At 32.6% G+C, this 12,503-nt stretch overlaps 5 protein-coding genes across 5 annotated transcripts, besides 1 other annotated feature; 3 read left to right on the plus strand and 2 right to left on the minus strand.

Moving 5' to 3' along the window:
- Nucleotides 1–483: 483 nt before the first annotated feature.
- Nucleotides 484–1,002: a mobile genetic element.
- Nucleotides 1,003–1,970: 968 nt separating this feature from the next.
- On the plus strand, nt 1,971–3,056 carry TVAGG3_0839260 (peptidyl-tyrosine autophosphorylation; the record flags this gene model as incomplete). The annotated part of the gene is made up of 1 exon (XM_001327332.1): nt 1,979–3,007. One exon carries the CDS (start codon nt 1,979–1,981, stop codon nt 3,005–3,007), a length of 1,029 nt encoding a protein of 342 aa, XP_001327367.1.
- Nucleotides 3,057–3,394: 338 nt separating this feature from the next.
- Nucleotides 3,395–4,587, plus strand: TVAGG3_0839270 (glycine-rich protein family; the record flags this gene model as incomplete). The annotated part of the gene is made up of 1 exon (XM_001327331.1): nt 3,650–4,516. One exon carries the CDS (start codon nt 3,650–3,652, stop codon nt 4,514–4,516), a length of 867 nt encoding a protein of 288 aa, XP_001327366.1.
- A 275-nt stretch (nt 4,588–4,862) lies between these two features.
- Nucleotides 4,863–5,621, minus strand: TVAGG3_0839280 (spectrin binding; the record flags this gene model as incomplete). Its single annotated transcript, XM_001327330.1, has 1 exon — nt 4,863–5,621. One exon carries the CDS (start codon nt 5,619–5,621, stop codon nt 4,863–4,865), a length of 759 nt encoding a protein of 252 aa, XP_001327365.1.
- Nucleotides 5,622–6,423: 802 nt separating this feature from the next.
- Nucleotides 6,424–7,194, plus strand: TVAGG3_0839290 (glycine-rich protein family; the record flags this gene model as incomplete). Its single annotated transcript, XM_001327329.1, has 1 exon — nt 6,424–7,194. The coding sequence occupies one exon, from the start codon at nt 6,424–6,426 to the stop codon at nt 7,192–7,194; it is 771 nt and encodes a 256-aa protein (XP_001327364.1).
- A 78-nt stretch (nt 7,195–7,272) lies between these two features.
- Nucleotides 7,273–12,015, minus strand: TVAGG3_0839300 (guanylate cyclase protein; the record flags this gene model as incomplete). The annotated part of the gene is made up of 1 exon (XM_001327328.1): nt 7,273–12,015. The coding sequence occupies one exon, from the start codon at nt 12,013–12,015 to the stop codon at nt 7,273–7,275; it is 4,743 nt and encodes a 1,580-aa protein (XP_001327363.1).
- Between the last annotated feature and the right edge of the window lie 488 nt (nt 12,016–12,503).

Consider the following 12,503-nt stretch of genomic DNA (forward strand, 5'->3'; position numbering starts at 1 on the left):
GGTAACTCTTATAAAATTAAAAATGCGTCTTTTTACTAGTATAGAAGATTTTACATGTTTGGCATTCTAAAAGAGCATATATTTTAATGAGAAATATTAGGACAGATAATGCACAAATTTGCAATTGAATAAAACGAAATTATGTCTTATCCTAGAAAAATAACATAAGCAATTATATTTTATTTTTGGAGGAAGTAAACTCATAATTTACTATCGCATTGAATTAATCATCTGTTAAAAATTGAATTTTTTATCGTATTTACCAAAAGCTTTAAGCAGATAAAAAAATGCATTTCATCACACATGTAGATATTGCATATTGATGGGTGAATGAATAAAAGGTAATAGTCTTGTTATTTGATATCTCCGAGAAATATACATCAATTATTGTATAGATAGGAGTTTACAATTTGTAAAAATTCTTATAAGCAATTTTATTGATGTTATCAATTGAAAAAGTTCGATGCATCTTATTGATCTGAAGGGAGGCTTCCGACCAGAAAGCTCTCTCAATTTTTTGTGATGTTTACACCAAAAGTGAGATTCGTTAAGCGTTTTTCTCGTTGAATATTGAGTTTCCTGGATTTTGAGTTATTTATAAAGCTCCTCTATATTATACCCTATCTACTGATATGATTATTTTTGAAAAATCTCTTAAATCGACCTGCACTGAATTTTTTAGGGAAAATTCGAAATTTTCTAGGCGTTTTCTGTAACGTTTTTTTACGGAAAAAAATCCGAAAAATAATTTTTTGAAGAATCATTTGGGTAGAATACTTATCGAAAATTATATTTATTATAATTTTGGTCGATAAAAATAAGCGGATTCAAAACTGGCAAAAACCCTTTCGGCAATTTGTGGACGATTCCGAACCCCCTCATTTTTGAAATTTAATAAGAAAAATAGAATCTTTATTAAATATAGATTATAAAAAACTTGGTTATAAATTACGAAATTTTCTCACTTGGGCTAAAAAGTGACAAATTGGTCGGAAGCCACCCTTAAGGGATCACCGCTTTAGTTTACAACTATTCAATTTTCGACACTTCGAGGTCTATTTTCTCTTGATAGAATAGATATCATTCTGCATAAGCATGACCATAACATGTCCATACCATTATCTACTTATTTGTCGTTTCAGATATCAAAAAGAAGAGATTTGATCAAAACCTTAAACATTGGAGTTTTCCCTGAGAGCCGGCTGATCAAGATTTCTCAAAATCGGTCCATCCGATGTTCATTTTTTATTGAAATAATATGTTTAAATATGATTAAGAGTCTATATCTTCATTATTGAAAAAAGTCAACAACCCAAATCTAGAGGTCTTTCTGCGCTTCACCACATTAGATATTTGAATACTTTTTTCGAAAATTTGCACATAAGAAAGTATTGTATCATTGATTATATATTTCATAATATTGGTCGCCAATTCTTTGTTGTTATACCATTTTTAAAGCAAATGTTAAAAATTGAATAGTTGTAAACTAAGGCAGTGATCCCTTAAGATTTTCAGAACTTGAACAAGTTCTTGTAAGTGTCTTCTGTGATCAAAACATTTAAGGGATACATTTTGTGTTTGCAAAATCTTCTTAATTTGATATTCAATATCAATTATAATCGATGCTGAGAATTCATCAAACATTTCAATCACATCTTGATGTATTTGAAGATATTTTTTGATGCATAGAGTTGTAAATGGAGAGCTTATCTTCAAGCTTTAAGAAGAAAGATATCAACAAGATGAGGCATGGAATATACTTCTTAATCATGGAAAATTGAGAGGATATAGACAGCCGATCGTGCCAATTAATGTATTTGTGTCTTTGAACTATTGCTGAAGAAATTTAATTAGCCTTACAAAAAATCAATCAAACAAAAGTGACAAATCATGTTGAACATTTCATAACTAAAATTATTTTTGTAGTGCATTTCATCAATTAAAAATCTTATTCAAAAAATTCAATTTAGTTGTCAAAATGTTTTCTGGTGTAGAGAGTCTTCTCACCGTTTTTAAGAGGATTTCGGAGCGCTTGGATATGAGTTCTAAAGACTTTCAAACATGTTCAACAATTTTGCAAAAGAGAATTGATATCTACAACAAAGTTTCATCAATGTTAACTGAATTATCAAATACTGAATATGATCCTACTGATTTCTTATCAAGATCATTAGTTGAAACGATAAAATCCGAAGCCTCACTCTATCAACTAATTGTAAATCAGTTTCGTCAACAAATTCAAATCGAATTAAAGCCACAGCTCGATAATCTGAATGAGACCAAGAAGTTAATATTCAAAAATGTTGATAAACAAATTAAAATCTTAACTAAAAGCCTTAAAAAAGGAAAGAACGATTCAAATGCAATGGAAGTCATTCAAATTGCAGGAGAAATACAAAGTTCTCAATTACCTGAGATACATAAACAACTTGAAGATTTTGAATGCAACAGGTTTTCAGTAATTCACAAACATCTAATTTCATATGCAGATCTGAGTTCTAAATTTTCAGTTGGACAAGATAACACCTACAAAAAATTCCTAAGCAAGCTAAATGTATACGATCCAAAAGAAAAAAGCCATAGAGCAGTTTTAAGAGTTTTAGATCCGACAATTACCGAGTCTGCAGATACAGAAGAAGCTTACGCAATAGCTGTTGCAGACTTTCGATCAAATCAACCAGCAGATTTGGCATTCACTCGAGGAGATAAAATTCATGTTTTATCTCAACATTCTAGCGGTTGGTGGGAAGGTGAATGTAATGGCAAAAAGGGATTATTCCCCAATACATATGTTACTCTTGAAAATTCGACAGATACAATCAAATCTCAAAAGATCTGTGCCTATTTCTCAATTGACAAAGAATATCATCCAACATTGAGGACTGAACTTGATTTAGAAGTTGGTGATCTTGTTTTTGTCGAATATTATCTAAGAGGACGATATTTTGGAGAAAATCAGCGAACAGGACACAAAGGAAGTTTCCCTGAAAGCTGTTTAACCCTTTAAAGTATATCATATTTGTTTGTTTTTGATTTGTTGGTATTAAATAAAAAACCAATTTAGATTTTATTAGATATTTTAACTTCAGCCCCAAACCAAGCAAGAGAAGTTATTTGGGCTAGCATAAAATGATGAAACTGTATAATGAAAAAGAAGTTTAAATGAATTAGCAACTTCCAACTGTTTTATGGCAAATCAATGCAATGGGAAGAGAAGAATATTACTATAGTGACTCATTTACATAAATAGAATTCATTAGATTTTGGTTATATTCAAATCGATATCAATTTTCAAGAAAATATACATAATTTCATATAGTAATTAGGATCTGGTTTCTACAGATTGAATATTCCTTTTGTCGCTAAATTCAAAATTCATTAAAGAGATTTCTTATCTCTTTTGAGAATTCATGAAGCCGATTTAATAAGAGTCATTCATAGAACTGAACACCTGCAAAGCAAAGTATGATGCATTGCATCGAAAATGAATAATTTAAAAACAAACTTTTCGATTCAATTTAACAAAAAAATATCTCGACAAATTTAAATTGTTATATTTATTGAAATGTAATTTATATGAAGATTTTAAAGAAATTCGTGATGCAATACTAAAAAATAAAATTAAAACTCTTTAATAATGTGGTAATTAATGGAAACATCGTATCCGTGTACTTGTAAATTAAATAAATCTGAAAATGCTGATCCCCAAACTGTAAGGTTGAAACCAGGAAAGTATTTAGTTGAACTTTGGGGTGCCAGCGGAGGATGTAATAAGAAAGAACGAAGCGGTAAAGGCGCATATGTATGGATTCGTCTAAATCTCGTTGAATCGAAAACTTTTACGATCTTTGTTGGTGGAACTTCGAATTATTCTGACGTAACAATGGTGAAAGGCGGTTGCAACGGCGGCGGCGATTCATTTCAAGGAAGTAAGAAGAATGGCGATGCTTTGGTAGCGGGCGGTGGTGGTGGATCTACTTCAATAGGTCTGTCACTTTTTGACGCCGATAGAATTGCCGTTGCAGCTGGTGGTGGAGGTTGTGGATGCGTTGGAGATGGCGGAAATGCCGGAGGACTGGTTGGCTTAGATGGTACGTCACCTTCGGGATCTAAGCAAGGACGAGGTGCTAACCAGGTGCGTGGTGGAACAGGAGGATATTATGTTGAAAATAATGTTGCTTTTAGAGGAGAAAATGGCCAATTTAAAAAAGGAGGAAAAGGTAAGGGAATAGGCTTTAACGGCGGTGGTGGAGGAGGGGGATATTATGGAGGAGGTGGTTCGTACGAGGCAGGTGGTGGTGGTGGATCTTCGTTTATAAAGTCAGGTTATTATGGTCGAATTCAGAGTGGATCAGAAACATTTCGTTCCCCTGAAGGTATTAACGAAGCAGGCCACTATGGTGACGGCTTTGCACGAATTAAATCCATCTCATACTCGTGTGTATGTGATTGCAATAAAAACAACTTACAAATCTGGTGTTTATTCTTTATTTTTCTTATTTCTGATTGGAAATAAAAATTGAATATATTTCAATGACAATTTATTTTTCCCTTAAAAAAGCTATGCGTTTCTTAATGGTGAAACATTTCATTTCATACATCACAAGCATCATTGTTGGCAATTTACAAATAAATGCCTAGAACCGAAATGATTTACAAATAAATGCCTAGAACTGTTATTAATAATGGATAGCTTGGATTATCTTGTTTCATATTCCATATGTCTATCATTATTGTTCTTGGTAAAAAAAAGATTAAAAATTGAAGCAATCCATTTATTAGTATATGTCTTTCTCGATTTCTTAACGTATTATAGGATTATTATTCTAAAAACATTTTTGTAATATTGAAAAAGGAAATTATCATCTAAAGAAAGCATTATTATCCTTTGCTTCTTTATTAGCACCAACTGAGATAAGATATTTAACAACTTCAAGATGACCATTATGTGATGCATACATGAGCGGAGTACATCCATATTTATTCTTTGCATCTTTATCAGCGCCAACTGAGACAAGGTATTTAACAACTTCAAGATGATCATTTTCTGATGCCGTAATTAGTGGTGTCCATCCTTCATTAGTTTTTGCATCTTTATCAGCTCCAATTGAGTAAAGATATTTAACAACTTCAAGATTGCCACTACATGATGCCCAGAATAGAGCTGAATCACCAAATTTGGATCTTATTTCTTTGTCACAACCACTTTCAATGAGAGATTGAACAAGTTTCAGATTTCCATTATATGATGCTTCATGTAGAACATTTCGACAAATGCCGTTGATATTTTCTTTCTTCCAAAGTTCTTTTTCGCATGCTTTTAACATCATTTTGTGATTCCCTTTTTCTGAAATTTCTTCAAAGAATTTATAGATTTGATTGAAATCTTCAGAATTTTTAAGTTCAGAAATTTTCGAAAGAAATTCTTTTGGCAAATCATCTCTTTCCTTTTCTTTGAGTTGGGACTTAAGAGTTTGTATTTCTTTCTCTAAGTTCGCTTTTTCTGTTTGAATCCGATTTAAATCTGATTGAAGTTTTTCGATTTTATTTGTTGCGCTGGATTTTTCATTTTGTACTTGATCTAAAATGCCAATAATACCATCTAACACTTTCATCTTCATGTGTTTTTGAATTGATTTCAGTATTGAAATAGCATCTTGTAAATTTCCGATAGTTATATTTGCATTTCAAGTGCACTTATACAATTTGTCTGCTGAAATAACTGAATGTGATTGCTCAAGAACAGAATTATAGTCTTCAGGTGTTAAATTCGCAAATTTCATGATTGCTGCGATATCTTCTACTTCGAATATGTGAAAGAGATTATTCTCTTTAATATAATCTTTGATATGTGAACCAATGTATTCGAAGTTCTGAGTAATTCCTTGACTCATTAATTTGACAAAAATATACGTTATTTTACATAGAAGAAGTGATATTGTTTTTAAATTCTGAAATAGCAGAAAGACGGATAACAATACATATACGCTACCATAATGTTTATTCAGAAAAACATCAATTCTTTCATGGAGAAAAAATACTTTTAAATTATTGGATTTCAAATTTCTTTTGACTTTTTTTCCCAAATGTCTCTAATGTGCTTTTGATTATTAGCAAATTAAATTGAGAGGGGGGGTTGTATTCAAAAGTTAATTTTATCAAACAGCTTCACGTGTTGGAATACATGGAACTCACACAATAAGAAATGCTCGTAGACTTGATACCGTATTAAACAATGTGATTTCGAACTTTATTAACATCAAATTTTAAATTCAATCTTTTCAAATTGCAAATCAAAAGAAAAACTCTCGTCAAAGTTAAATTGAAATTTTTATTTAAATGTAATTTATATGAAGATTTTAAAGATATACGAGATGCGACATCAAAAAATAAAATAAAAATTCTTTAATGATTCGATAATAAATGGAAATATTGTATCCATGTACTTGCAAATTAAATGAATCTGAGGAAGCTGCTCCCCAAACTGTAAGGTTGAAGTCAGGAAAGTATTTAATCGAGCTTTGGGGTGCAAGCGGAGGATGTGTTACGAAAGAGAGAAGCGGTAAAGGCGCATATGTATGGATTCGTCTAAATCTCGTTGAATCGAAGACTTTTACGATCTTTGTAGGTGGAACTTCGACTTATTCTAATGTAACTATGGTGAAAGGTGGCTGCAATGGCGGCGGCGATTCATATCAAGGCAGACTCACGAATGGTGAAGCTCAGATAGCCGGTGGTGGTGGTGGATCTACTTCAATAGGTCTGTCACTTTTGGACACCGGTAGATCATATAATGGATTAGGAGCTAGCCAGGACAGCGGCGGTGTCGGGGGATATTTGAATGATACGACAAATAAAAAAATTCATCAAGCAGAAAATGGGCAATTTAAAAAAGGTGGAAATGGTAATGGAATAGGCTTTAACGGCGGTGGTGGAGGAGGGGGATATTATGGAGGAGGTGGTTCGTACGAGGCAGGTGGTGGTGGATCTTCGTTTATAAAGTCAGGTTATTATGGTCGAATTCAAAGTGGATCAGAAACATTTCGGTCACCTGAAGGTATTAACGAAGCAGGCCACTATGGTGACGGCTTTGCACGAATCAAATTCATTTCATATTCATGTGTAGGTAACATTTTCAACAAAAATAACTTTCAAATTTTAAGTTTTTGTTTCATTTTTATTACATCTGACTAAAAAATACTATTATTAAAAAAATTCAATGGTATATTTTATTATTCATATATATAAAAGTAAAATAAATAAATAAAAGAATTAATTATTCTTAGAAGTATATCCAGAGACTAAGTAAGTATGGATCATCTTATCCTTAATCTGGATATCACCTCTCTCCTTGAAAACGAACTCTTGGTCGTAAACCAAATCATACATGTGCTGAGGGATGTGGACATTCATTGGAACACCATTATGTTCCATAGAAGCTGCAACAGAAATTGCAGAACCCAAAATATCGAATGTTGGCTTCTCAATACCTAAAACACCCGCAATGATTGGACCACCGCAGTTAATTCCTGCTCTGATTCTCAACTGAACTTTGTTTTCAATATCGAACAAAGACAAACCATTAATTGCATCCAAACAGAAAGAAATTGCCTGTTTTGCATGGATTGCAGGGTTATTAACTTCATCGAAAATACCTCCTGCAGCCATGTAACAGTCACCAATACACTTAATCTTGATCATCTTATCATATCTCGAAAGAGCAGTATCAAACAACTTAAACATTTTGTTTAATGTTGCCATAACTGTCTTTGCAGGAAGAGAACCACACCATGGAGTGAATGAAACAATATCCATGAACAAGATTGATGCAGAAGGAACAGAGAAAGAGATATTTGATTCACCTCTTTGTAATTTTCTAACAATTATATCTGGAAGAATCATATTCAACAAATGTTCACCTTTCTCGTGTTCTTCATCCAACAACTTCTTAGCTGTCATTGCTGGTGTTGTATCCTTCATAACAATAATGACCATTGCCAATCCTTCTCTGTTTGTTGGTGCTGTTTGGACTTCTCCAACTAATGAAACAGCGATGACATTGAATTCAACCATTAATGGCTCTCCATTTCTTTCTATCTCTGCTTCCATTGTTATACGAGGAGATCTCATTGCGTTCATTGCTGTTGATAAAGCAGAAAGGAATGTTGCTAATGATTGTTCTTTTCCTGATGGTGCTTTAACTATTTCATCAAATTTCTTTCCAATGACATCATTTGCAGGAGTTCCAATGATGTTTTCAACTGATTTGTTTGCAGACAAAATCTTCAAAGAGTTATCCATGAAAACAGTTCCATCAAGAAGATTAGACACTAACATTTCATAGAAAGAAGTGTCTTTAGTTCTTGAATCATCATCATTACTTGAGAAATCACTTGACAATATCTTTAATATTGTCTTTGAATTAAGAATATCATGTGGATCAGCTTGTAAGAACAATTTAATTGTTCCAATTGTCGCTTCACTAACAAAAGTGATACCAATAATTGCCCATGTACCGAAACCAAATAAAATAATTATCATTATAATGACAGGTGTTGTCATTTTATCAGTGAGTTCTGTTTGTTTTTCTCTCAACAATCCATCGAGAATATCAATTCCTGGATCAACAGTTTGATTCATTAATCTCATGAATGACCATAACATTGCTGCTGAGATTCTTGTGTCTTCTGCTGATGGTCTTGACTCGAAAACATCATTCAATGACTTCATAACAGCATAAGCAGATGTTTCAATAGAAGCACAAGTCATTGTACCAGTAATTCCAGTCAAAAATGTTTCAGCATCACATGTAGAAGTCGAGAACAAAGATGTATAAGTATCTCCACCATTTGCAGCTGTTCTTTCTGTTGTAACACCATCACCGAACCACCAATGAGAAACTAGACTTGGGAATGGTTCAATACAACTTGCTTTTACATAAGCAATTGTTGCATTGTAATCAGCTGAATCTGGATGTTGTTCTAAATATCCTGGAGCTGCAATGAAATTATATCTTAATGCATCAATGATTGTTTGTTGAAGAGCAACAGGAGCAAGTACTAAATCATAGAATTGTGGTGTCAAAAGTCTTAATTCATCCTTGATTTGCAAAGGAGTTCTATACATAACAACGAAAATACCAATACTAAAAGCAATATAAGTAATTTGAGGACACATGAAATAACCAAATAACTTAATATCAAATGTACTTGTATTTGATGTTGATAATATTCTTAAAGCATTCTCTTCTTGTGTATCTAATTTCTTCTCATTATCATTCTCTATGTTCTTATTCAAAGCTTTGTTTAATCTTTGAACAATTTGAGATATTGAGCGCTTTGGAATTGCTTTAAATGCATTAGCAATCATTGTTTTTTCATGATGTACTAAATAAGAAACAATTATCATAATAACAATATCCAAAATAATAATAAATACTAAATCAAATATTAACATGATTTGAACTGTTCCTATTTTGTTGGTAAACATTGAATCGGAATCAGTAATTAACTGCTTCATTATTTTCTTCCAAAAAGCATCAACAGTTTGAATATTATGTGTAGCACTGAAATAATTACTTGTATTTATTGCTGCTTCTGGATTATCAACTATTTGCGTGCTAATCTTAATCATATACAATATATATGATTGTAATGAAAATGTTCCATTAAATTTAGTAGAATCAGCATAATTATCTGAATACAAAGTAATTGGTGCTGTCGTGTTATAAGCCATATCTAATGATTTTGCATAATAACCTGTCTTCTTCATAGTAGGTAATGCTGTTTCGAATTCATGTGAATGCTCTTCCAATCTCTCTAATTGTGATAAAAGGAATTTTGAATCAGAAAATGACAAAGTATTTTCACCTGTCAATGTTTGAAATCTCTGTGCAAAAGTAGGGAAGTATCTCAAAGTTGAGCCTGTATATTGCATTGCAAAGATCATTATCTGGTAGATTGTTGTGTACATGTCGGCAACTGTGTGTACACAAACAGCGGAATCAATTTCTTCTTTCAATTGTTTTGGAATGATGATTAAAAATGGAATTGTCGTTGCAAGTAACACAACAACGAACATTAAGACAATTAAAGCACGTGTAACAGTTTGACTTGGTAATTTAATACCGTGGATGGCGTTTTCGACGTATTGCATCTCAGGAGAAATTTCGATATTATTATTACCAAGACCATCTTGACCTTCTGTCATAGATGTACTACTTAGGCCAACCAAAAACGATTGCTGTGACTGTTGGCCGTTCAATTTGACAGATCCTGTTGCAATTGGAATTTGACTTTCAGAGTTTATGGCAGAATGTTCTTTATCTGTTGGTAATGTTGGTATTTCTGTTGTAGCGAAGTAATAGCCTTTCTCTGTTTGAAGTTGTCTTCCTACTTTGAGAGAACTGTAAATCTGATGATATTCATTTGCTTGTTTCAAGTCACACATGACACTTTGCATGAACTGGGAGTATGATCTTGCAACAAATGGGTTATTGGGATATATCAACAGTAACTGAGAGTAATCCTTGTTGACAGCTTTAGATTGATATTGTAATTGAACAGAAAGTGAATCAATTTCACTTGTTGAGCCACGAATAACACATTCCCAGATACGACGAGTATGGCTGATGCAACGATCAGATTTCTCTTTAACCTTAGTTAATTGTTTCTTTAATCCTTTCGTAAGATTCCTTTCTCTTAGCTGCAGAAGTGATTGTAAGTCACTAATAAGCTTCTTGCATTCGACATCGTGTTTCTTGATCGCAATTAATTTCATTGTGCAATCGCGAACACGTTCTATCTCATCTGGATAGATAGCGGCGAATCTGGCATACAAAATAGTCAATACTCTGTCGTTTGGATATTTCGTAAATGCATCATCTATGAATGTCCAGTTATGTAATTTCGGATGTCCACTGAAGAAACCTGTTTTGAACATTCCGGCGATTTCTCTGTACTTGTGCTCTTCAAAGAAGTCCATTCCTTGGTACTGATCAAGCTGTAAAAGGAGTTTTGAGGCAAATTTCTTCTCAATCATGGGAGCTGCATCTGCAATGATCAAAACAAGGACAATGTAGCATACAGCAAGTATTTCATTACCCGATTTGCCTGAAATGGCTACAACTGGGATGATAATTCTGAAGCAAATATTGAGAATTGAGATACCGGCGTAAAATTGTTTGAGATTATCGGAAAGCCATGCGTGTCTCTTCAAACAAACAAGGAAGGCAATCAAATCGCCAACAAGTGCAACGATTCCGACGATTTGATAGCCAGTTTTGTTTTGTGCTGCTCCAATCTGGGATAATAAGATGGTTATTGATGTGCCTGAGATGAAGATTTGGGAATCTCTGGTGAAAAGAATGGAGTAAACGGTTGGACGGAAATTCAGGAAAGATGGAACGAAAACTGTATGAAGGATATAAAAGATAATGCTTGAAATAACATCTATGACTATGTTGACGATTGGAATTGTCAATGCTCCGTTTACAATCAAAGTATCGATCTCGTGGCCAATATAAAGAGCTTGGACATTCAAAAAGTAAGGAGCAATGCATGTTACATAGATAGAAGTTATGATAACGAAAGTATTTGAAAGCTTCGATAATTTGTTGAAAAAGTACATTGTTAAACATAAAATAAAAACTGAAAACAAAGCGACGCAGGAAACAACAAGAACACTTATTGAGTATTTAGAATGTTCTAAACTAGATACATCCAACGATACAACAACAGAGAGTATTCTGAAAATTCGAGACATTGTTGTCGAAGTTCCCCAAAAACTCGCATTTGTGATTTGTAATGCAGATGCGAGTATTTGAACAATAATAATGTATCTAAATATGTTCACAATGAGCTTGGTTGAAGAAGCCATTGTAAAAACATAGTTAAAGAAGCGGAAGTAGATGTCTTGTAATTCTTTAGAGACTCTCCTCTTAAGAATCCTTCGGTACCTATTATGTTGAATAAGAACCGAGGTTGTTGCTTGCGATGTTTCACCTTCTTCCCTCATAATTTTTCTCTAAAAAATTTTTAAAACGAATATTTTGAATTGATACATTGAAAAATATTTAACTTCAAATATAATGTTTGTTAGATATATATGAAATTTATTACAAAAAAATAGGAGGAAAATTTTCATTGCTATCGGGATTTAATTTTAAAGTTGTTCTAATATTTATGGTTAATATTATCTAATCAAAACAATGTAACCCCATCTAACAAAATTTTGAACGAGAATGTTCGTTATAGAAAATATGTTTTGTTTACATTAAACTTTAATTCCTACGAGTCATAATTTGTGAGTGCTTTCAAAATCTTTATGTTTTGAATGAATGATTGATATGCCTTTGAATTGGTCGCACAATTTTGAAAGGATGAGTATAATTTTTTACGCTAAGGTTTAGACTTTATAAGCTGACTCATTTTATCACTATAAATCGAAACCGGTTAACTGTTGAATTTTTATCGAAAAATAATTTTTGAGCGATATATTATTTA

Source organism: Trichomonas vaginalis, chromosome VI (assembly GCF_026262505.1).
Source record: "Trichomonas vaginalis G3 chromosome VI, whole genome shotgun sequence".
NCBI classification, from domain to species: Eukaryota; Parabasalia; order Trichomonadida; family Trichomonadidae; genus Trichomonas; species Trichomonas vaginalis.